The sequence below is a fragment of the Rhinolophus sinicus genome, chromosome 8 (genome assembly GCF_057876585.1).
Source record: "Rhinolophus sinicus isolate RSI-liver-muscle chromosome 8, RSI-T2T, whole genome shotgun sequence".
NCBI classification, from domain to species: Eukaryota; Metazoa; Chordata; class Mammalia; order Chiroptera; family Rhinolophidae; genus Rhinolophus; species Rhinolophus sinicus.
Window position 1 is genome coordinate 39,699,418 of NC_142508.1, and position 25,860 is coordinate 39,725,277.

The 25,860-nt window shown below is 47.3% G+C and overlaps 1 protein-coding gene and 1 pseudogene across 1 annotated transcript; one reads left to right on the forward strand and one right to left on the reverse strand.

Moving 5' to 3' along the window:
- The first annotated feature begins 7,583 nt into the window (after positions 1 to 7,583).
- AP2S1 (adaptor related protein complex 2 subunit sigma 1) lies at positions 7,584 to 16,399 on the forward strand. Its single transcript, XM_019752604.3, has 5 exons — positions 7,584 to 7,725; positions 10,616 to 10,765; positions 15,174 to 15,287; positions 15,765 to 15,824; positions 16,026 to 16,399. Exons 1-5 carry the CDS (start codon positions 7,723 to 7,725, stop codon positions 16,125 to 16,127), a joined length of 429 nt encoding a protein of 142 aa, XP_019608163.1. The 5' UTR covers positions 7,584 to 7,722; the 3' UTR covers positions 16,128 to 16,399.
- An 8,172-nt stretch (positions 16,400 to 24,571) lies between these two features.
- LOC109458712 (small ribosomal subunit protein uS5 pseudogene) lies at positions 24,572 to 25,588 on the reverse strand (annotated as a pseudogene).
- Positions 25,589 to 25,860: the final 272 nt, after the last annotated feature.

Below are 25,860 nucleotides of genomic sequence, written 5' to 3' on the forward strand. Positions count from 1 at the left end.
TGCATGAAGAAACGCTATGTATGGTTTATATTGCATTTTGCGTTTCTTTCTCCAGTCTCGTCATCTATAAAATGGAATAATAATCTTACCTCCCTCATAGGGTTGCTGTGAGAATTAAATGAGTTACATTTTGTAAAGCGTGAAAATCATGCCTTGTTCTATAAAAGATGATAAAATTACATGCGCTCAAGTTCTAAAACATCCATTAGATAAAAGTTCTCTGGTTACTGATCATGGTTTTTCCATTGACCTTTTTAAAGATTTAGCACTTTTAATGCATGAAATCTGATTTTTAGATGTTAGTGACTTATTTTTTAAAAGTTTGTCTTAAGCACTGTGAGCCAAACCAATCAAGTGTGTGGCCTAGATTTTTCTTTAGGCTACCACTGCAAACCCTGGTTTATAAGTGATTTTGAGACCGCTGAGAGAACACCAGAAAGACCGGGGGCAGGAGACACTGGATTTCCCTACCTCCAATTAATATGTCTTTATAACTCCAACGCAGTGTTCTATGACCTTCCAATCTTGGCAAATTTGTGAACTGACAGCACCCGAAGAAGAAAGAAAACTGGGCTCACTCACTGGGATCACTCTTGCCACTTTCTGAAGCCCATCAACTCCACCTTATTCTTCAAGTCTCAGATTGAAGTCATTTCCTCAGGGTGGCCTCCCACTTTGGTCTGAGTCCTCATTCTTTGATAAAAACGGGCAACATTTAGAATGCTAGGCAACATTCTAAAGCACTTTAAACATGTTAACTCACTTGATCCTCCACAACACCTTATGAGTAGGTTATAGTTACTCTAAACTAAGGCATAGGGAATTACATAGCTAGTAAATGGCAAATTTAAGAATCAAATCCAGACAATTGGATAAATGACATCTTCATAGCACTCCACCAGAGTGCTATGAAGTTCTGTATCAGTATCACCATTTTATATGTGAGCCCTTTGAAGGCAGGGACTCTGGCTAGTTACTCAGTCTGGCAAGTGGCCCACAATAAATACGTGTTAATAAATAAATGAAAAAATCCAATGCTAAACAAAGGGGATGATGGCAGGCACTGGACATGGTAACTATAAAAAAACGCAGTCCTTGACCGATAACTAACTCCTACCTCTCAGATGCTAGTTCAGATGTCCCGTCTTCCAGAAGGCCCTCTCTGATCCATCACGCTGGATCAGGCACCTCTTCTAGGCTCCCACAACCCCTCTGGGTCCTCCATCCAAGCCCTGACGACTGTCTAGTGATAGGTCTTTTTCTCCCACCGGACTGTGAGCCCTGAGAGGACAGTGCTGGGACTATTTCAGTCACCAATGATGTCCCCAGCACAGGTCCAGGCACAAGGCAGGGACTCCAGCAGGGTTCCCCTGGATAAACGAACAGAACCATCAAGGAAGGCCTTCCCATCTCTGCAGCTATTTCCAGTGCGCAAGAGGGTGGGTGTCAGCTGAGCAAGCCAACCACAGGAAGCAGGCTTCCCTGGGGGCAGCCGCCTCCGCGCACCCGGCTAGCCTCCACTCCAGGATAAATAAACAACCGAGTGAACAATTAGCCTACAGAAAGAAGTGCCGACTGCCGGTCTGGGCTGCTGTCAAGCTTTCCCAAGCAGTGCCCTAGCAGCCCCAGTGACTAGGACTGGAGGTCACACCAACCAGAGAGCACGAGTAGTAGGTACGAGAGTCCTGGGGATCTGGACTAGCACGAGAGAGATGCACAGGCAGAAAAAATCCACAAAAGTCTGTTTAAAAAAAGGGTGGAGATGCTGGAGCATATTCTCTCTCCATTCCTCAGAACCAGGAAAAATCAGAGAGAGGGTGGGGATCAGATTTGCGCTTGACCAAGGCGTCGGTGAGCTCACAGCGCCGCCTACAAACCGAACTGAGGAAGCTGCAGCTAGCTGATGCTGCAGGGGATGTCAGAGAGCAGTGAACTCTTCCTCCATTGGCCAGAAGGGCAGCCAATCAGGAGGAAAGAACAGGAGGCGGGGATGCTCGGATTCACGGCGTGGTCCCAGCTCCTGGTCAGTGCTTGACACGTAGTGGGCACGCACTAAATATCCGATGGAAGACTGGATGATGAACCTTAAAATTTCTGTAAACTTTAAAAACTGAAATACAACGCATACCGAGAAGTGCACAAATCACAGGTGTACAGCACAACAAATATCCACAAAGAGAGCACAGATCTATAACCAGCAGCCAGATTAAGAAACAATATGACCAATGGTTCAGAAGCCGCCCTCCCGGTGTCCCCTTCCAGTCACTGCCCTCCCCCAAAAAAGGAGAACCGTTATCCTGATTTCTAAGACAGATTAATTTTGCCTGTTTTTATACTTTATATAAATGGAATTAGACATGTGGCCTCTTTTGATCAACATTGTTTATCAGATTTGTCCACGTTACTGTGTGTAGCTATAGATCATTCATTCTCAGTGCTGTATACTACTCCACTGTGTGAATGAACCACAATGTGTTTATCCTACTGTTGGTGAGCATCTGCTTGCCTATACGAATAATGCTGCTATGACCAGTCTAGAACATGTCTTTTGGTAAACATATGTGCTCATGTCTGCTACGTATGACCCCAGAGAGAAATTGCTGGGTGTGCATGTGTTCACTTTCTTTAACCAGTTTCCCAAAGTGGATATATCAATTTACATCCCATAGACATGTATAAGAATTTCAGCAGCTCCACGTTTTCCCAAACACTTGATATTGCGTGTCTTTTTTTTTTTTAATTTTTATTGGGGAACAGTGTGTTTTTCCAGGACTCATTAGCTCCATGTCAAGTCATTGTTTTCAATCTAGTTGTGGAGGGCGCAGGTCACTGGCCTATGTGATAATCGAACCAGCAACCTTGTTAAGAGCACCATGCTCTAACCAACTGAGTTAACCGGCTGCCCCCTCTTTGCCAAATTTTTTTGTTGTTGTTGTTGGGGGATATGGGGGAACAGTGTGTTTTTCCAGGACCTATCAGCTCCAAGTCAAGTGTTTTTTTTGTTTGTTTGTTTTTCAATCTAGTTGTGGAGGGTGCAGTTCAGCTCCAAGTCAAGTCGTTTTCACTCTAGTTGTGGAGGGTGCAGCTCACTGGCCCATGTGGGAATCAAACCAGTGACCTGGGTGTTATGAGCTCTGCGCTCTATCCAACTGAGCCATCTGGCCGCCTCTCTTTGCCCATTTTTGAATTGAGTTTTTTTGTTGTTGAGTTGTAGTTCTTTATGTACTCTGGATAATAATCCCTTACCAGATATGTGTTTGCAAAGATTTTTTCCCATTCTGTGGGTTGTCTTGTCACTCTCTTGATAGTCCTTTGATGCAAAATTAACGTTTTTAATTTTTACGTCCAATTTACTTTTTTTATTGTTGCTTATGCTTTTGGGATCACATAACTTTAAAAAGAAATATACTCTTTACTAACAATTGTCACCACAATAAACTTTAATTTAAAAGAAAAGAAATATATGGCAGACATTAAATGGTCAAACTTAACATCACCAAGGATGAAACCAACCAACATCACCTGGCCCCAGCGGGATACTCTAAGAAGGACACAGCATCACTTATGTGATATTCCTGACAAAAAATGTCAAACCTGGATCTAATCATAGAGAAACATGGACTCTTAGAAAAAGCCAACATCTTGAAATACTAACAAGGCAAGGGAATTGTTCCAGATTTAATGAGGCTAAAGGAATGTAACAGTTAAATACAACCTATGATTCTGGATTGAATTGAACAGAAATCAGATTTGTGTACCAATTGTTCCAGATCCTGGAACAGAAAAAAAAATCTATAAGGAATATTACTGAGATGATCAGGGATATTTTTATATGGACCTATATTAGATACTAGTGTAGTATTAATATTTTTTGCCTTTTAAAAAAGTATTTGCTTATTTATTTCAATTACAGTTGATATTCAATATTATTTTATATGTTCAGGTGTATAGCACCTGAATGTTAAACATTTATATAGCTTATGCAATGATACCCTCGATTAGTCTAGTACCCACCTGGCACTATACATAGTTGTTGAGACATTATTGACCGTATTCTCTATGCTGTACTTTACATACCTGTGACTATTTTGTAACTACCAATTTGTACTGATTTTTTTATTAGTTTCAGGTGTACAAAGCAACATAATAGTTAGACATTTAAACCCCTCATAAAGTGATAACCCACCTTCCAAGCTACTACCCCTCTGACATCTTATATAGCTGTTACAATACCACCGACTTTCTTCTCTATGCTGTACTCCACATCCCGTGACTATATGACCTATATATTTAGTTATAGTTGACATTAAATATTATTCTACTTCAGCTTCAGGTGTATAGCACATTGGTCAGGCGTCTACACAGTCTATGACGTGATCCCCCTGATAAGTCCAGTGCCCATCTGGCACCTTACATGATCTTTACAACATTGTTGATTATATTCCCTATACTGTATTCACTACAAATTTGTACTTCTTAACACCTTCACCTTTTTCACCCTGCCCCCAACCCCATTCCCATCTATCACCCTGATAGATCTAGTATCTATCTGGTACCATACCTAGTTATTACAGTATTGTTAACTATATTCCTTCTGCTATACTCTACATCCCCATGACTACTGTATAACACCCAATTTGTTCTTAATCCCTTCCCCTTTACCCACCCTTAACCCCCCTCCCATCTTAAAAAAGTTCCTCTAAGAATCCTTGTAATACTGGTTTGGTGGTGATGAACTTCTTCAGTTCTTTCTTCTCTGGGGAGCTCCTTATCTGTCCTTCAATTCTAAATGACAGCCTTGCTGGGTAGAGCAATCTTGGTTGTATGTCATTGCTTTTGATCACTTGGAATATTTCCTGCCACTCCCTTCTTGCCTGCAAAGTTTCTGTTGAGAAATCAGCGAACCATCTTATGTGGGCTCCCTTGTAGGTAACTAACTGCTTTTCTCTTGCTGCTTTTAAGATTCTTTCTTTGGGGCAGCCCGGTGGCTCAGGCGGTTAGAGCTCCATGCTCCTAACTCCGAAGGCTGCCGGTTTGATTCCCACATGGGCCGGTGGGCTCTCAACCACAAGGTTGCCAGTTCGATTCCTGGAGTCCCTCAGGGGATGGTGGGCAGCGCCCCCTGCAAATAGAAATGGCAACTGGACCTAGAGCTGAGCTGCGCCCTCCATAACTAAGACTGAAAGGACAACAAATTGAAGCTGAACGGCACCCTCCACAACTAAGATTGAAAGGACAACAACTTGACTTGGAAAAAAGGCCTGGAAGTACACACTGTTTCCCAATAAAGTCCTGTTCCCCTTCCCCAATAAAATCTTTAAAAAAAAAAAAAAAAAGATTCTTTGTATTTAACCTTTGGCATTTTAATTATGATGTGTCTTGGTGTTGGCCTCTTTGGGTTTATCTTGTTTGAGACTCTCTGTGCTTCCTGGGTTTATATGTCCATTTCCTTCACCAGGTTAGGGAAGTTTTCTGTCATTATTTCTTCAAATAGGTTTTCAATTCCTTGCTCTCTCTCTTCTCCTGGTACCCCTATAATGTGAATGTTGGTACGCTTGATATCGTCCTAGAGGCCCCTTAACCTCTCCTCAATTTTTTGGATTCTTTTTTCTTTTCCTGTTCTGGTTGGGTGTTTTTTGCTACCTTATCTTTCACATCACTGGTTGGATCCTCTGCTTCATCTAATCTACTGTTGATTCCCTGTAATATATTCTTTGTTTCCATTATTGTATCCTTTATTTCTGACTGGTTCTTTTTTATGGTTTCCATCTCCATTTTTATGAGATCATTGAGCATTCTTATAACCAGTGTTTGGAACTCTGCGTCTGATAGATTGCTTATCTCCGTTTCGCTTAGTTCTTTTGCTGGAGCTTTCTTCTGTTCTTTTGTTTGGGACATGTTTCTTTGTCTCCCCATTTTGGCTGCCTCCCTGTGTTTGTTTTTATGTATTAGGTAGGGCTGTTACATCTTCCAGTCTTAGTAGAGTGGCCTTATATAGTAGGTGTGCTGTGGGGCTCAGTGGCACCGTCTTTCTGGTAATCTGAGCCACGCACTCCAGGTGAGTCCCGTGTTTGGGTTGTGTGTGCCCTCCTTCTGTAGTTGAGCCTTGGTTGATAATTGCACATCAATGTGAGGGACTGACTCTTGGGCTCACTGATTATGAGGATTGGCCTTGACTACAGTGGAAGAACTGTTGTGCAGGGGCTGATCCTACAGAGCAAGATCTGCCAGTGTAGTATTACTATTAAATTTCCTGAATGTATCATTGTGTTGTGTTTATGGAGGAGACGTCTTTGTTCTTAAGAGGAATGTTGAAGCATGAAGCCTTTTGGGATGAAGTAGCATGATATTTGCAACTCACTTAAAAATGGTTCAAATAAATATATAGAGAGTAAATGTGGCAAGATATCAACAATTAGTGAATCAAGGTGAATAATACATTGGAGTTCATTGTGCTAATACTACAACTTTTTGTAGATATGAAAACTTTCTATACAAAAAGTTGGAGAGATAAATAAAAAGAAAAATCAAATGATACACTGTATACGTATCACTCTGCATCTCCCTTTGTTTCTTCAACAGCATGTCCTAGGGATCGTCCAAGTCAATGCACAGAGATCTTGCTCACTCATCATAACTCTCGTTGCATAATATTTTATGTGACTGCATGTGAATTAATTGACTTTTCCTCTATCGATGCATATTTTGTCTCTTTCCAATTTTTCCCCATAACAAGCATGCTGTAATGACATGGCAAAGAAGAGAATTTTTCCAGGGTCCATACTCATACTAAAGTGCTGGGACTAGTCCCTTTCCATCTATTTCTGTGGAATGTCACTTCAGGCTCCAAACCACCCAGGCTGTGAGATTCCTGGGGGCAGAGACAAAGTCTGTGCCCCTGCTTGAGCACTCTGCCTGCCTGCCTTCCCCACCCCCCACCTACCCTAATCATTGCTTGGTTAATTTCCACTCCTCTTCGAATCTCAGCTCAAATGCCACTCCCTCTGGGAGGTTGTCCCTGTCTTCACCTAAGCTAGGTGCCTCCGCTATAAGCAACTGTAGGAGTCAGGTTCCAGGATAGACTGCAATGATTCTCACCTGGTATTCATATCCCCTTCTACACTGGATAGGGCTGATTTGTGTACCAGAAAGATATTGCGGAAATAACAGGGTGTGACTTCTGACTCCCAAATGCTCATATACTACTGTCCGTCTTCCACAGAGAAACACTCAAGGTATTTTAAACAAAGCACTAAGTGAGCACCGAAAGACAGTTACACTTCTAGCTCCCCCAAACGCAGTTTCTTATTTAAAACTACTATTCCCAGCATGCCCTTCCTCCCTGAAAGTGGTTGTGGGGGGAAGAGTCTACTAGAACTACATTTCCCAAAATGTAACGCCCAACTTGCATTTCGGGAATTGTAGTCCTCCGAAGTGGTGCACCGACAACTCCCGGCATGCATTTGGAGCATGACCCGTCTGGTGGGAAACGGACAGGCGCGCGCAGCATGTTGGGAAGAATGATCGTGTCTTCACTGGCCTGTCGCCCGAACGAGCAAACCCATTCTTAGGACTACAATTCCCAGCGGGAAGTGCGCGATAGGGCAAGTGGGTTCCTCTGCCGGAAGTCCGCTCTAGCCCTGGGTCCCCCAACTGCTTCCAGAGCCGGAGCCGCCCAGTCGCCGCGGGACCGGGCCAGCTGGGGTCCGGACGGGGGTCGCCATGGTAACGGGGCCGCGCTCACGCTGGGGACAGGAGGAGGGTGGGTCCACGTGCAGATACTGGAGGCTCGGCTGGGTACTGACAACCGCCCCCCGCTGCTGTGCAATGGTCTGGGCCGGGCGCGGGCTCTCGGGATTGGGACCGGTCACAGGCCAGAAAGGGGGGAACTGAGTGGTAATTCTGGGCGCGGGGGTGTACCCCAGGCTGGAGGCTAGGGGACAGTGGAGATCAGGTTTCAAGGGGAGAGGGTTGTGCGGGTGGGAGACATTGGAGATGATTGGGGGGCTTTGAAACGGAGGCAACTGGCAAAGCAGGGTCTCGGAGGTGGGGAGAAGGAATTGGAGGTGGGATGGAGGTGTCCTGAGATGAGGGCTCTCTAAGGGGTGTAGCAGGAGCGTGGGAGAAGAACAAGAGACATAGGGATAGAAGAGAAGGGGTCTCTAGAGGCAGGAAGCTGGCATTACAGGCGGAGAGGGGGTGTTGAAACGAGCGAGATACTGCTGATGAGAGATAATCTCAAGGGGAATAGACTGGACAGTGGAGACGGGAAGTAGACAACTGTAGGGAATGGGTTTAGAGTCGGGGAAAGTGCTGCAAAGGGGGAGAAGGCTTGGAGGTAGGGAGTGGATACTAGAAATGAATGGGGCGCAATGGAACAGGTCTTTCCAAGGAGAGGTGAGTTGGGGGGTCGGATTAGGCATGGAAATGAGAGATGGGGTTGGTGGAGCAAGGACGGGCCATTGGATTTAGCACCCGTCCCCTGGTATGGGTTTTGAACCATAAGAAAGGATTCTTTGGGCAGGAAGTAGGGAAAAGAGATGAATGGGGGTGGTGTCAGAACAGCTTTGCCTCAGCTCCGATAGGTTTGCTTCCTGGTCTCCTTCCTGTATGCCCCATATATCCCTGGCTCTACCCCTAGGCTGTGGCTGCCTGAGGTGGGTCCCACCCACCTCCACCCCAAGCCCTTTCCCTTCCTGCCCAGAACCCCTGCCCTGCTAGGAAGTGGTTTTCCCTGGCTCAGCAGAAGGAGTTCTTGGAAGGAAAGTGTAATATCCTGTTCCCAGCCAGCTTGATTGGTTGGAGATAGGGGAGAGAGTATATGGAGAAAGGCTTAGGAAAGTGGATTTTCATGAAAGGGTGGAGGCTCCTACAAGGCAGGGTAAGGGGGTTCAGGGCAAAGCCATTGGACTCCCAGTTCTGCTTGCTGACTGTGAGACTTCTTTCTCTGAGCCTCAGTTTCTTCATCTATAAAATGGGCATAAGCATGCCTGTCTCAAACAGAACTGGGCTCAAAGGCAGCCTTCCTAGCTGGGCCATGATTTTCTCAAAGTCAAATGATGATTTATAATACGAAGAACTAATACTAACGAGTATATGTCACTTAGTATGGGCTGGTCCCCTTATGTTTATTAAGCTGTGCAACGGTCTTATGAGGGAAAGACTCTCATTATGTCTGTTATACAGAAGGGGAAACTAAGGTCCAGAAAGGTTAAGTGACTTGTCCATGAACACACAGTGAGCAGTGCCAAGATTCATTAAGACTCTAGAGTTTGTGTTCTTAATGTCCCTCAGTCATAATAGCTAATTTTATTGAATGCTCGGTAGGTAGTAGGCACCCTGCTGAGCAAGCGCTCCTGGCATTAACTCCTTCAGTTTTCTTAGTAGCCCTATGACGGTTGATCTGGCATTTTAGAATCATACAAACAATTTTCCTAGCCATCACTGATGCTAATCATAGTGGACCCAGTGTGTATTATCTGAACCAGGCACTATTCTGGGTACTTCTCATATGTTGTTTGTTCCTCATCACACCCTTATATGGCCCTATTTTTTAGGTGGATAAACTGAGGCACTAAGCAGTCAAGTCACTTAGGAAGCGGCAGATGCTTTGGAAAACAGTTTAGCAGTTCCTGGAAAAGTTACACGTAGAACCTAGCAAGTCCACTCCTGCGTGTCTACCCAAGAGAAATGAAAACATGTCCGCATAAAAACGTATACACGAGTGATCTTAGCAGTATTCTCATAATCACCAAAAAGTGGAAACAGCCCAAATGTCCATAAGCTGATGGAAAGATAAACCAAATGAGATTTATCCGTACAGTGGAATATTATGCAGCCATAAAAAGAAATGAAGTGCTGATATAGACTCCAACATGGATGAACCTTGAAAACATGCTGAGTGAAAGAAGCCAGGCACAAAAAGCCATATATGGTGTATTCCACTTATATGAAATGTCCAGAACAGGCAAACCCATAGAGACAGAGAGATTAGTGGTTGTTAGGGACTGGGAGGAGGGAAAGTGATTGCTAATGAGTCGGGGCTTCTTTTTGGGGTGATGAAAATATTCTGGAATTAGATAGTGATGTTTTTTGCACAATTGTATGAATATACTAAAAACCACTTAACTGTACACATTTTAGGTGAATTTTATGGTATGTGAATTATATCTCAATTTTTAAAAAGTAAAAAGAAATGAAGAAGTTGGCATTGCCAGGACTCAGGCCAAAGAATGACACTCAGTTACTGGGTTCCTGCTATGTTATCAGCCACTGCACTCATTTTATAAACTTGTTTTGCCAGTGGGGGAACTGAGGCATAGAGGGGTGGATCTTCTGTCCCAGGTCAGGCAGACAACGGGGGGTGCAGCCTGGGACTCAGGGCTCTGGAGCTGAGTGGAGTTGACCACTTGGTGGAAGAGAAATCACTCTACAGAGGGTACTAGAGGGACCTGGGACGGGAGCATGTGGTCAGGTCAGCCTGGCTGGGCTCTGGGTAAGGCAGGCAGCAGGGAGGCTTGGACCCTATCTCCCTGGTGGCGATGGGTGGGGCTGTTGGGTGTAGCACTGGCCCTCCCTCCCTGCCGCTCTCACTTCCTCCTCCTGCTGCCCCCAGATCCGCTTCATCCTTATCCAGAACAGGGCGGGCAAGACGCGCCTGGCCAAGTGGTACATGCAATTTGATGATGATGAGAAACAGAAGTTGATCGAGGAAGTGCACGCTGTGGTCACTGTCCGAGATGCCAAACACACCAACTTTGTAGAGGTGATGCCCCCCCACCCTCCCCATGCCTCCCACAATCCCCTGCTTCCTTTCCAGCCTCCTGCCCAACCTCTGATTGCAGTAACCCCTCAGACCCTCCTTCCTTCCAGCATTCATTCATTCATTCACTTAACACACTTTTAGCTTGCTGTCTTCCTTCCTTGTTGGGAGTATTTTGCATTGTGAAAATTTTCAGACATACAGATTAGAACAATGAGAGAGAAGTTGTTTGAAAATGTATGCACCCACTACCTAGATTTAGTCAGTATTAATATTTTGCCTTTTTTTTTTTTTTTCTCTGCCTTTTTGTTGCTGAAGAATTGTTTTCTGGTGCCTTTTAAAAATTACTATAAAAATGTTCCAACACACAAGAGAAGAGACAATGGTATAATGAACTACCCCCTTGCTGTAGTGTTTTAAATTTATTTACAGAGATCGTGTAATTTCATCCCTAAATATTTCCGGATATGTCTCAGAAAATGAAGACGTTTCCTTACATTATCCCAGTATCATTATCAGAACTGATAAAATTCATCATTCTTTCTTAATGTCATTTTAATACCCAATTAATATTTAAAATTCCCCCTAATCTTCAAAGCTTATTGTTCAAAGCCAGTCAAGGATCTCGCATTGCTTTGGTTGGTTTGTCTCTTGGTCTGTTTTCATCAAGAAGTCTCCACTTTTAATTCCCATGGTGTTAGCCTGTTCAAGAGACCAGGCTGATTGTCCTGTAGCATTCAACAAATATTTATCGAGGGCCTGCTGTGTGCCAGGCACTGTTCTAGGCACTGGGGATGCTTCAGGGAATTGCCCTGTCCTCAGAGCTGATGATAAAGGTATAGTGTATAGGGTATTGATAGGTACCCCAGAGCAAAAAGAAGCAGCTGTGGGAGATGGAAGTGCTGGGGTGTGTACACTGGGGTTGGAATGCAGATTTAAGTGACTTGATCAGGAAGTCTTCATTGAAGAGGTGACATTTGAACCAACACCTGAAGGACTTGAAGAAAAGATGATACCTGAGAGGAACGTCCCAAGCCCAGGGAACTGGCAAGTGCAAAGGCTGTGAGGCAGGAACATACTGGGGCATTTCTGGAGTAGCAAGAAGGCCAGCGTGTCTGCTGTGGAGTAAGGCAGGGAGGAGGAAGGGAGGAAAGGAAGAGGAGAGGTCGAAGAGAGTACAAGGGCAGATGGTGCAGGGCCTTGTGGGCCATGGTGAGGACTTGGGCTCTTACTGAGAGAGGTGACAGCCATGGAGGCTTTTGAGCAGAAGAGGGATGTGGGCTGACGTAGGGATCCCTCCAAAGGGGGCAAGAGCAGACGCAGGGAGGCCGCAGGAGGCCACCGCCATGGTCTAGGTGAGAGACGCTGATGAACTAGCATGGAAGCCGTGGGGGCGGCAAGAAGAGTTTTAGAGGTGGAGCCAGCCAGAGGACTAAGGATGAGTTGTGGAGAGTGACAGAAAGTGGGGCCACCGATAGGATGGCACTGTCATTTTCTAAGATGGATCAGACTTTGGAAAGAGCAGGTTGAAGTGAAGATCAGGAGTGAGGTGTCTTTTCCCCTCCCGGCGCAGGTGTCCAGGAGGAAGCGACAAGTCAGAGTTCAGGGAGAGGGTTGGGCAGGATACGGTGTCGTGGAAGTTTCTGCACATATACGGCAGCTACAGCCACAGGACTCGGGAGTGGCGGTGGGAGTGGGCAGACAGAACAAAGAAAAGAAGGGAGGCCACATCTAGAGGTAGGAGTGGGAGATAGAGGAAAAGCAGGAGATTTGGGGGTCCCAGCAGCCAAGGGCAAAGTGTTTCCAGGAGGAAAACGAGACTGGCCCCTGGAGGCAGTGAGCAGAGGTCACTGGTGGCCTTGCCAAGAGCAGTCCGGTGTGGCAAGAGCTGAACGGAGCAGGGACGTCGGGATGCCCACTCTTGTGGGGCTTCCTGCTGCCAGCACAGTGCCAGGTCCTACCTTGAGTGCTGGGAATGACAAAGTCTGAGGGACCAGGAGGAAGTTGGGGGGCCCAAACAGATGAGCAGCCAGAGAGGCCAGCTGGTCAGAATGTCACAAGGATGTGACGCACAGATCTTCCTGATCCAGGCCCACTCACTCACCTGTTCATTCGTGCGTTTATTTACCACCCATTCCTCTGTGGCCAACCCTGTGCTCAGCTCACAGTGAGGGCAGAGACAACCCAGTGAGGGACACAGACCTGTCCCCAGACAGTGACAACCCAGAGTGGGCAGGGCTGGCATGGAGCAGCCTGGCAGAAGGAGGGCACCTGACCCAGCCTGAAGGTAAGGGAGGGCTTCCTGGAGGAGGGGATGCAGTGGGGAACAATAGAGAATCAGTCCCTCCCCGAACAAACAGGAGTATCAGGAGGGAGAGAAATCAAATAATGTCTCTGATGAGATTACAGTCAGAGCAGGCTTCCTGGAGGAGGAGACTTGTGAGGGGAAACAAAGGGCTGAGTAGCTAGCCAGAAAGCCCAGCCATCCATACTTCTCATTTATTCATTAATGCGTATTTCTTAGCACCTGTATTAGTTTCCTGTTGCTGCTATGACAAATTACCACAAACTTAGTGGCTTAAAAACCACGCAAATTTGTCTTACAGTTCTTGAGATCAGGTGTCCAAAATGGGTCAGCAGGGCTACTACGCTCCTTCTGGAGACTCTAGGGAAGAATCCCTTGCCTTTTCCGGCTTCTAGAGGCTGCCTGCATTCCTCAGCTCGTGGCCCATTGTCAACAAAGCCAGCAGCGTAACATCCAGAAATCTCTCTCTGATCCACACTGCCCTGCCTTCCTCTTTCTCTTATAAGGACCCTTGTGACTACAGTGGGCCCATCCACACGATCCAGGATCATCTCCCCATCTCAGGGTCCTTAATTGAAACTCATCTGCAAAGTCCCTTTTGCCACGTGAGGTCACATGTGCACAAATTCCAGGGATTAGGATGGGGACGTCCCTGGGGGTGAGGGGATGGAGACATTCTGTCTACTGACGTACCTTTTCAGTGTCCAGCCCTGTGCAGGGCAATGCTGGGGCCATTGGTGACAGCCCCAGCCTCCATCCTGGGGCACTCAACCCAATGGGGAGACAGAGCCGTCCCTAGACAGTGACACCTGCAGTGGTCAGGGCTGGGACAGGGCCTAGTGGCCAGAGGAGTTTAGAAGAAACCTCCCCAGCCTACGGGAAGAGACTTACCTGCAAGTATGTAGCCGAAGCCATATGGCTCTGGGCCTGACCCCTGAGAAGCCTGGACACTGAAAACAGAGGCATAGGAAGGCGTGAGGAGGGTGTCAGCAGGAAAGGCAGAATTTCGAGAACAGAAGAGTACTGCTCAGGGTCAGAGTCTGCCAAAGCCACAGCAGCTGTGATAGCCAGTTGGTAACATCTCCAGGCAAAGTCTTCCTGCCCTGGGCCTTCCATCTGGAACCTTCTCTGGCAGAGCAGGCATCTCCAGACATTTGATTACTATCTGTATCAGTTAAGAGTCTTCACTGTGACACATGCTTATTAATCCATGGATGATGTGCGGGCATTGCTGGAGTCATGTTAGAAAACATAGTCGAGGTATAAAATGAACAAAAGGATGAGCTGGGGAAAAAGCATAAAAATCAAGGACTAATGTTGGCTTTGCCGTTGCTACCAGGTGGCTCCACATACGTGCCAGACCTAGAGCTGGGTTTTTTAGATTTTGGCCGATGCCGTGGTGCTTTGCCAGCCAGTGTGCTTATCTATGTCTGTATCTGTCTGTCTCTCTTATCTACTTACACACACATACAAAATTAGAGTCTGCATCCTCAGTCCACACATATTTATCCCTGGGTTATGTGTGTGTGTTACTGTAGTAATATTCATATTACAGTTCCGGTAAGGGCAATGCTGGAATTGTCTTGGTGACATATGGTGACTCTAGACTGTCCAGCACAGAGCCTGCGCCATGTTTCGTGCTCAGGGAGTATTTGTGGAATGCATTGCTTACATTTTGACTCTCTCCTGAGGCACTAGGGAGCCATGGAAAGGTGGATGGGTGCCGTGGAACATACCAGGCTCCCTCTTGGCTCTGGGCTTTTGTACAAATTTTTCCCTCTTCCTGGAACCCTCCTGCCCATTCATTCCTGCTCATCCTCCAGAGGTCAGTTCAGATGCCCCCTCCAGGGAGCCCTCCTGGACCCCCAGGCAGAATTAGCTGCTCACTCTGGGGATGTCTGAGGATAACTCTCCCATGGACTGTGAGCCCCAGGAGGGGAGAGCCAGGCCTGTCTCGGTCGCCACTGTGTCCCCAGCACAGGGCCAGACACAGAGCAGGGCCTCAGGGACCAAGACAGGAATGAAGAACTAAATAATTTGGCCTCTTCTGCCCCACACGTGGGGTCCTGGGCACACCCCGTGCCTGACAGCCTCTTTCCCCCACAGTTCCGGAACTTTAAGATCATTTACCGACGCTATGCCGGCCTCTACTTCTGCATCTGCGTGGACGTCAACGACAACAATCTGGCCTATCTGGAGGCCATCCACAACTTCGTGGAGGTGTGTGCGTGGGGGGGGGGGGCTCCGAGGCTCCTGCGGGTACCCGGCTCCTCTCTCTGGATGCACAGACCTTCCTCACCCTCCCCTTGCGGTGGGGTGACTGTCTTTCTCTGCCCCACTCACGTTTCTTTTCGTCTGTCTCCTTATATGGACTCCAGCCCATTACTGTCTCTGTGCCGCTCTCTGTCTGTCTCCATCTCCGTCCCTCTCTGACCATGCCTCTCGCTGTTCGTCTCTGTCCCTCTGCCTTAGTCTGTCTTTTCTGCCATCTTTTTCTGGTGTCATCTGATGACCTTCATTCGTATTTCTCTATGTCTGTCTCACCATCTGTCTCTCCCTCCCTCCCTCCCCCTTCCCTCCTCCCTCCTCCCCCACCACCCCACGTCTTCTTGCTGTCTCTCGCCGATGACCTCTCTTCCTGTTTCTGTGTGTCTGTCTCCCTGCCCATCTCTTACCGTCTCCGTCTCCCTCTCCCAGGTCTTAAATGAATATTTCCACAACGTCTGTGAACTGGACCTGGTGTTCAACTTCTACAAGGTGGGCTCCTGGTGAAGACGAGGATGAGGAAGCCAGAGGGGGGCAGGAGGGTGGGCTGTAACCCCTCTGCTGCCCCAGTGCCTCTGTGGGTGTGTCCATTTCCTGGCTCCAGGCCTCAGAGCCCCCAGCTTCCGAGGTTCAGACAGGCATCCGGGCCTCTTCCCTCACACCAGGCTCTCCCCTTGACCTCCCTTCACTCAGGTTTACACGGTCGTGGATGAAATGTTCCTGGCCGGTGAGATCCGTGAGACCAGCCAGACGAAGGTGCTGAAACAGCTGTTGATGCTGCAGTCCCTGGAATGAGGGCGGGCAGCCCCTCCGGCCCCGGCCCTTCCCGGACTTGCCTGCTCGCTTCCCCTTTCCAGGCCTGGGGTCCACCCCAGCAGCCCCCTCCCTCAGCTGCCCAGGAGGAAGGCACCCAGCTGGGTCTGGGCCACAAGGGAGGAGACTGCACCCCACTGTCTCTGGGCCCTAGCTGCGGGCGGAGGCCACCTTGAGTGTACCGAGTCATCGTGCCGTTGTCATGTGACGCCGTGAGTGTGTGTGCGTGGAGTCCCAATAAACCTGTGGTCCCAGCCTGGCGTTGTGTGTTTGAGCCCTTGCCTATCTTCCCTGGGAGCTATGGGCGCTCAGGATGCCCTGCCATTAGTCAGTCAGTCAGTCAGTCAACAAACACTCCCCTTTGTGCTGAGCAATGTGGGCACCCAGGAGCATTCACACTTGCTGCTGCCCATACAGGACCCCCAAGACTGGAAGGGGTGACAAATTTTGATACTGAGCACTTGCTATTAAAATAATATTCATAGCTAATGCTTAATAGCACTGAGTATCTCCCAGGCGTTGTTTTAAGCATTGCCACATGTTACCTCACTTAATCATCTGAAGTTATGAGGAAGGAACTGTTTGTATCCCCATTTTTCAGATGAGTTCCGGAAGGTTAGACTCTCTCGAGGTCATGGAGCTAGTGAGTAGCCAAGCCAGGTTTGTTCTGAGCTAGTTTGGAGCCCAGGCAGGCAATTCCAAAATCTTCATTTTTAATCACTAGACCGGGAGTTTGTTGCAAGGGCAGACACGGACCCTAGTGTTTAATGGTTTTCAGCAGCGGCAGTGCTGGCACTCAGGGTGGGACAATTCTTCACTGTGTGATTGTCCCAGGCATGACCGACCGCTGGCCCCATCCACTAAATGCCAGCAGTGACCCTCTGGCTCTTGTGACAAGAAAACACCCCTGCTGTTTCTAGTGCCCTCTAGAGTGGCAGTGCTCCCCTCCCCCATGCCCACTGAGGGCAGTGATGGCTGCTGGCCTGAGAACTCTTTCAGGCACATTGTGTCAGCTCTTGTGTCCCGTTACAGAGCCTCACTTCAGTCTCCCAACTTGGCCACATATGCACTGTGTAGTCTGTAGGTAAGTCACTTCACCTCTCCTGCCTCAGTCTCTTCATCTGGAAAATGGGTTGATAACATTTTTTATCTGAGACGCTGTGCTTGAGGATTGAATGTGTCGTGGAAAAGTTCAGGATTGTGGCCAGCATTAGTAAGCACACATTCATTCCACAGACATTAAGTTCCTGCTGTGTGCACGGCCCTGTCAGAGACGAGATGCCTACAGAGGTGGACAATGAGCCCTGGCTCTGATGATCATTGTTTTATACGTGGGGACCGGAGGCCTGGAGAGGTGAATCCCTTTATAGATACAATCATTAACAATTGTATTCGCTTCTGATTGCTGCTGTACAAATTTCCACAAACTTAGTGGCTTAAAGCAACAGGGCTTTCAGACTGCCTACTGTGGAGGGGCGAGGGCGGCGGAAGCATGCAAGCTGAGGCTCTGATCTGTGGCCAGAAGTTGGGGTGGGAGGTGACATCATCCCTGAGATGGGCCCCGGGCAAAGAACAGGTCTGAGGAATATGCTGAGGTTATTAGGACATGGACCCTGTATTAGTTTCCTGGGGCTGCTATAACAAATGACCACAAACTGGATGGCTTAAAAAAAATGGATTCCCTTACAGATCAGGAGGCCAGACGTCTGAGATCAAAGCGTAGGCAGGGCGGTGCTCCCTCCGAAAGTTCTAGGGGAAGGTCCATCCTTGCCTCTTCCAGCTTCTGGGGGCTCCTGACATTCTTTGGATTATGGCTGCATCACTTCAGTCTCTGCCTCCGTCTTCACATGGCCTTCTCCTCTGTGTCTGCATCTTCTCCTCTTCTGTCTCAGAAACACTTGGTATTGGATTGAGGGGCCACCAGGATAATCCAGGATGATCTATGTCATCTAAGGTCCTTAATTATATCTGCAAAGACCCTTTTTCCAAATAAGGTCATGTTCACAGGCGCCAGGACATGGACATACCTTTTGGGGGAGCCACCATCAACCCACTAGAGTGTGTTAGCCATCGGGGGTCAGCCAGAAAAGGCAACCAGGAGGCCTCTGGAAATGCAGACCTGAGGCTCAGGGAAGGATGCAGAGAGTCTTCACTTATTCACGTGTTCAACAAATGTCTCTTGGGCACCGACTATGTGCCAGGCACTGTTTTAGTGCTAGGAGATACAGCAATGAGCAGGACAAATCACTGCCCTCAGGGAACTCACTCAGGGCAGAGTGATGGCTGCTGGCCTGAGAACTCTGTCAGGCACATCGCGTCAGCTCTTGTGTCCCATTATAGAGCCTCATTTCAGTCTCCCAACTTGTCCTGAGGGTGACAGGGTAATGCATAAATAAGTCCATATCCAGTATGTCAGGAAGTGAGGAGGCAAAGCAGAGCGAGGTGAGGAGGGAAGCCTGGCAGAGGGCACTGCTGTTCTAGGTGGATGGTCAGGAAGGCCCCTCTGGAAGAGGTGACATTTGAGCTGAGACTGAAGAAGGTGAGACAATGAGCCGTGGGGAATTTTAGGGAAAGAGTATTCCAAGCGGAGGGAACAGCAAGTACAAAGGCCCTGAGGCAGAACATGCAAGGAGGCCAGCATGGCTGGGACAGAGTGAGCAAAAGGGAGAGAAGAGGCGATGTGTTCAGAAAATAGTGGGGCTGGGGGTAGAAGCTGGAAGACCGATAGGGGCCAGGCCAGCTGTGCAAAGGACACTGGGTATATTCTGTGTGAAGCAAAAACCATGGGAAAGGTTTTTTGTTTGGAGGGTTTAGGGGAGGGTGGTAGCAGTTTTTTTGAAACACGCACTGTACCATTCACCCATTTAAAGTGCACAGTTCAGTGGTTGTTAGTATATTCACAGTTGTGTTACCATCATCACAATCAATTTTAAAACATTTTTATCACCCCCCAAAGAAATCTGTACATTGAGCTATATCACCCCTCAATCCCTCCATCCCCTCCCCCAGCCCTAGGTAATCTACTAATCCACTAATCTACTTTGTGTCTCGGTGGATTTGCCCATTCTAGACACTTCATAGATACGGAATCATACAATGTGTGGGGCACAGGAACGTTTTGAGCTGAGGGGGGATGATGATCTGTCAGATATGACACCCGGAAGTCCAGGGTGGGAGCCGGGAGGCCAGTGAGGAGGTGATTACAATGAGCCAGGTAAGATGTGACGCTGGCTTGGGCCAAGGTGGGGGGGAGGCAATGGGAGACAGAAGTGATCAGATGCTGCACACGTTTTGAGGGTGGAATCAGTAGCATTTGCTGACAATTTGATGTTGAGTGGGCGAGAAAGAAAGGATCACTCCTGATTTTACAATCTGAGTGTCTGGAAGACTAGAATCTCCTTTTCCAGAGCAAGAAGATGGTGGGAGAAATAGGTCGAATTTGAGCTCTTGGGCCTCCCAGGGGCGATGCTGTGGAGGCAGAGTTTACTTGGGTCTGGAGCTCAGCAGAGAGGTCCAGGTCAGAGGTAAGACATTTAGAAGCCACCAGAACACTGATGGTACTTACCGCTGTGAGGTCAGCAGAGATCACCAAGGGAGTAGGAGCAGGAAAGAGAGAGATCTGAAGACTGAGATCAGGAGAAAAGAGAACTCAGAAAATGAAACAGAGAAGGAACAGCCAATGAGAAAGAGGGAAAAGCCTCTAGTGCAGCATCCTTGAATCAAGAGACAGTGTGCTCAGGAGGAAAGAGTATTCACGTGTTAAATGCTGATCACTGTAATTGATCAACATTGTGATCACTACACTCAAACTAACTAGGTAGTTCGTTTAAACTATCTAATGTGGGGTGGCCGGTTGGCTCAGTGGTTAGAGCGCAGTGCTCATAACACCAAGGTTGCGGGTTCGAGTCCCACATGGGCCAGTGAGCTGCACCCTCCACAACTCGATTGAAAACAATGACTTGACATGGAGCTGATGGCTCCTGGAAAAGCACACTGTTCCCCAAGATTCCCCAATAAAAAAAGGTTTTTGAAAAAAACTACCTAATGCAACAAGCGCGCTGAATAACGAACTCCTGTTTTGCTGTATTGCTTGCTGGTGGGAACTGGAAAACAGTTTGGCAGGTTTTTATAAAATTAAACATTACGCTTGTTTTATGACTCAAGCAATCTCACTCCTTCTTGTTTAACCCAGAGAAATAAGGTTTATGTAAACAATCTCTACGTGAACCCAAAGAAATGAAAACTTACAAAAAACTTGTACACCAGTGTTCGTAGCGGCATTATTCCTAACTGCCAAAAGGGGGAGACAACCAGATGCCTGTTAACTGATGACGGACAAATAAGACCAGGCACAGCCACACAATGGAACAGCACTCGGCCATACAAAGGGGTGAAGCACTGATCCCTTCTGCAACATGAATGAACCTTGAAAACGTGCTAAGTGAAAGAAACCAGACACAAAAGGCCACACATAGTATGTCATTTCATTTACAGTATATGAAATCCATAGAGACGGAAAGTAGACCAGTGGTTGCCGGGGGCTGAGTTAAAAGGGGGAGGAATGGAGAGTCATTGCTTTACACATATGAGGTTTCCTTTTTGGGAGCTGGATAGGGACAGAGTTGTACAACCTAGTGAATATATAAGAAAATGACTGAATACACACTTTAAAAAGGTGATTTTTGTGGTATGTGAATATACCTCAACTTAAAAAAGAAGGAAAAAAAAGCTTCTGAGTGGTCAGAAAAGAAAAGGGCTAAGAATGGCCACTAGATTTGGTGGGGGGGGTGTCAGTGAGGACAGAGGCAGGGCTGGTGGAGTGGTGATGGTGAAATCGATCAGAGTGGCTTATGGGGAGGCTGGGGGAGAAGAACGGGACACAAGCCCTGATAAGTGCCTTGGAGGAAGTGTTGCCGTGAAGACAGAGAAACAGGGCAGTAGCTGGAGTGGAGTGTGGAACCAAGGAGATGGGGGGGTGTTGTTTTTTAAAATGGACAATATCGCAGCATTTTTATGCTGATGGAAACAGTGCAATCAGCAAGGGGGAAACTGAAAATGCAGGAAAGTGTGTGGGGAGGATGGGGTGTTTCTGGGCACATGGGGAAGCGTCAGCTCATTTCCAGTAACAGCTGGGAAGGCAGGGTGGGTGGGCATCCGGGCAGGTGGGGGTGGTGATAGGAGCTCATGGCAATTCTTTCTCTGATGGCTTCCATCTTTTCAGTGACATGGGAAGCCAGGCCATTGGCTGGGAGGGAAAAGGCTACTGTCTCCTTGAGACCACAGTGGGTGGTGGGGCCTGGGAGGTGGAGCCCACCTGCCTCTTCTGCTCCACTTCAGCCAGTTGTTGTCATGGGGAAGTGTAGACCCGGTAGGGCTACCTCTCCTGACTTCTCAAGAGACATTGACAACCTAGAATTTTTTGAATGTGAAGTCTTCTCATGGTTTAATGTTTTCTTTAAACAAAATTAAAAAAAAAATTTTTAACACACAGAGGCCAAAGAAATATGCCCAATTGCCAGATTGAGCCCTTGGCCACATGTTTGCAACTCCTGGAGCAAGTGGACTAAAGCACAGGCCAGAGTCAGTTCTGGGTTTTTGAAGAAGTCCAGTGTTTACGTCAGGGACAGAGAGGAACCTGAGAAAGCCACCAATAAGGAAGCCCAGCAGGTTCTAAGGTTTTTAAAAGAATAATCCTATTTAATCTTCATAATGATCCTGTGAAGTAGCTATGGGCGTTATCATCACCATTCTTAGTATGATCCCCTTTTTGCAGATAAGAAAACTCAGGATCAGAGAGGGAAGACCATTTGCCCAAGGACACACAGTGATTAGATGGGACTAGAACCCAGATTTCTAGAATGCTGGAGCCAGGAAGTTTGCATTCAGATTAAAGGGACAGATATTTGAGAGGGGTCCCTCCCAAAATGAAGAAAAGAAGCAAGAAATAGTTTCAGAGACAGAGTGAAATTTATATTTAATGCAGTTCTGAAACCAGAGGCCAAACGAGTCCGGGGCTCCTGCTGCCTGCGCCGCTCAGCCAATAGCCCGACACAGAGCTTGGGTCATAGAATAAGCGTTTATTATCAGAACACCGGTGGTCTGAGAAGACAGTGGGTTCACACCTCAAAAAGCTGCCTTTACATTCTCAGACCGGTTGGGGATATCTGAGGGGAAATCTAGGCGTTCCTCCAGAGGCTATGTGATAGTTTCAGGGGTCCGCATAGAGCCTTCCCTCTGGCCACGTGATTCTCTGGTGGAGTCAGGAACCCAGGAACAATGATGGGATTTAGACTGGAAAGAATGCTAGACCATAGAGATTGTGATAAATATGCCTAAGGTTATTAATAGTAAGTTTCAGGGTAATTTTCTAAAACAGGGAACTGGGTGGGACAGGGGACATGCTGAGTTCAAGCCACAGGGGGTTGATCTATTGTTAAGCTATAGGTAGGTCAAGTAAAGGTGAGGCCAGGGACTTGGAGAGGCCTCTACTATGGGGGTGCCAACCGGGCCCTATTTCAATTCCACTCAATAGCCACCCCCCAAAAAAAAAAAGATCTTTCCAAACTTAACAAGCTGATTGTCAAGTTTATATGGTGTTCTGGGTGGAATTGTGTCTCCATAGAAAAGATGTTAGAGTCTTAACCCCCAGGACTTCAGAATGGGACTTCATTTGGAGATTGGATCTTTACCAAGGTAATCAAGTTAAAATGAGGTCACTAAAGTTATGGCTAAACCAACAGGACTGGTGTGCTTTAAGAAGGGGAAGTTTGGCCACAGAGACACATGGCTCAGAAGAAAGAGGAAGTGAAGAGACACAGGGAGAAGTTGGCCATCTGTGAACCAAGGAACGGATTCTCCCTCGCAGCCCTCAGAAGAAACCAATCCTGGTGATACCTTGATTTTGGACTTCTAGCCTCCAGAACTGAGTTGAGACAGTAAGTTTCTGTTGTTTAAACCACTCTGTGGACTTTCTTATAGCAGCCCTAGTAAACCAATACATGTGGGAAAATAACGCTACACGGAAAAACAAGATAATTTTGAGGACGAATATGAGAGGGCTAACTCAGGCAGAAATCAAGGTCATTATTATTCAGTATGGCGAATAAGAGACCATGGTATTTGCATCAGTTAACAACAAAGCACAGAGAACCCGGAAACAGACGTGCACATCCGTGGACATTTGGTAGGAGACAGAGATAACGGGAAAAGGATGCAGGTTACCCACATGGGGTGAAACGTGGGATCTCTACCTCACACCATACACAAAAGTCACCCCCAAGGGGATCAAAGCATTAATGGTGCAAGACAAAATGTTGAGAAGAAAATACGGGCAAATAGTTTTATGACTTTGGGGTCAAGAAGAATTGTTGCATTAAAAATGATCTTAATTAGTTCAGATTTTGAAAGGTATCTCATTCCTATGTTTCAAAGTTCAATAGGTACAAAAATGGATACAGCAAAAAAATAAAAAATAAAAAGCATGCCCCTCAATCTTTATCCCTCAATCAACTGGTATAACCAATTTCTTGTTATATTTCCAGAGGTATATTATGCATAGAGAGGCAATACGAACACACACACCATCTCCCCTTCCTCCACTGTTTTCATATTAATGATGGCATATTGATGACACAATTTTCTTAACTTGGAGATGATTTCAAAGGAGTATGTCAAGAACTTCCTTATTCCCTTTTATGGTGGTATTTGTAGAGAAGGATATTTTATTTTACAAAAAGTACTAATCATAAAAGAAAAGACTGCATTGCAAGTAAATCCTCTGGACATCAAAAGAGACCACAATATAAAATGAAAAGAGGAGCCACAGGTTGTGAGAAGATATTTGCAACACATGTAACAGTGATTCTTAGCCACAATATACAAAGAACTCCTACAAATCGATAAGAAAAAGACAAACCATCAATTGAGAAAATGAACAAAACGGGGAGGGGAAACAGCTTCAGAAGTTATGGAAGGTGGGGAAAGAATCATGCACATCGTACACAAGCAGACTACATCCAGCAACCTGAGTGAAGACACACCTGGCAGGAGGGCGTGGGAGCCTCATCTGCCTGCTTGAAAGTGAATTCAAGGTAGAGATGGGTGAGATTATTTCTTCCTGGCCTGGGGAAGGGAGAGCCAGCCCAGCCCAGCCCAGAGGGAGAATGTGAGGTGAAAGACAAAGCTGCCTCCATGCGCAACACCTGCCTGCGTCTTGTCAAGGTTAGCCAGCTCAGGCCTGCTTTCTTTCCCTGTGATGCAATCTTGTCAGCACTGGGCTGGCAACATCCTTGTTAATTGATACAGCCCAGGTCAGGCACTTCCTGTGTGTGGCTACAGGCTAAGCGCTTTGAGGAGCCGATTCCCTTTTTTTTTTTTTTTTTTTTTTTTTTAACAGGCTTGATTCACTTTATTTTTCTTGTATAAATTTATGTGGTGGTCACAGCTGGAGCCTGGGTCCTCTGCAAAGAAACTTTGACGTGGGTCTTCACAAGACGGTCAGTGAATTCCTGATAGGGAGACGTGGTGAGCACGGTGTCTGTTTCCAGAGGTTGGGGGTGGGATTGCTGTAGGTCTTAGAGATGCATCAAAGTTGCCCAGGGTGGCAGTGCAGCCCCTGGCTAAAGTGTAACAGTCGTCGGCACCAGCGATCAGCAGCAGCTTCTTGGGCACCGGGGCTGAGATGATGCCAGTGCCCCTGGGGGCAGGGGGTGGGGAGGAGGCAGGCGTGTTAGCACAGAGCCACAGCGGCCGTCACCTTGCAAGGGACAGTGTGGGCTTGCCGATCTTGTTCCCCCAGTAGCCCCGCCGCACAGGGGCGATGGAGAGCTTGACCAGGATGTTGGCCCCACGGATGGCAGTGGCTACCTCCTTGGAGCACTTACCATCCAAACCCACGTGTTGGTCATAGTCCCGGATGGCGACAAACGCCTTGAACTAGGTCCTTTGGCCAGCGTGGGCCTGCTTTTCCACCAGCATAATCTTCAAAACCTTGTCCTTGAAGGAAGCCTCAGATCTCCTGATGGACGAGGAGAAGAGCTAGATCTCTGGGACTTGATCTTCATGTTCTTACCAGGCAGCCCACCTTGGTGATGGGAATCCACTCCTCACCCTGGGCCTTGCTTGCCTCCGCGAGCTCCGTGGCCTTGACCTGGCCACGACCCCGGCTCCAGACGCGCCACAGCCTCCAGTTCCAGGGCCCTCTCGCAGCACTGCCATCATCTGCTATTTGGTGTTTACTCAAAGAAGAGGGAGTATTGACACGAAGAAGAAGCCTATTTCCTTGAGTGGCAAAGAAACCACCATCCTTCCAGGCACTCAAGCTAAAAACGTTGAAGGGATTCCTAACTCTTCTTTACTTTTCACACTCCACATCCCAGCCAGCAGGAAATCCTGTTTGCTTAACCCTTAAAATGTATTGAAAGTCCCACCTCCACAGCTACCATCCTGGTCCATTTCTTACGTAGACTATTGCAGTCCAATCACCTCTTTCCTGCCTCTGCCCTTGCCCAGATAGAAGTTCCCAGAACAGCTGCAGAATCTTTTTACATTAAATGTATGAAGTCACTTCCCTCCTATGGCTCCCACCTCATTCAGCAGGCCCATGGGGCCCCCACCCCCTCTCTAACCTTCTTCCCTTTGCTTACTTTCTTCCATCTACACTGGCCTCTTTGCTGTTCCCCTGCCTCAGGGCCTTTGCACAAATCCTCTCAAGAGC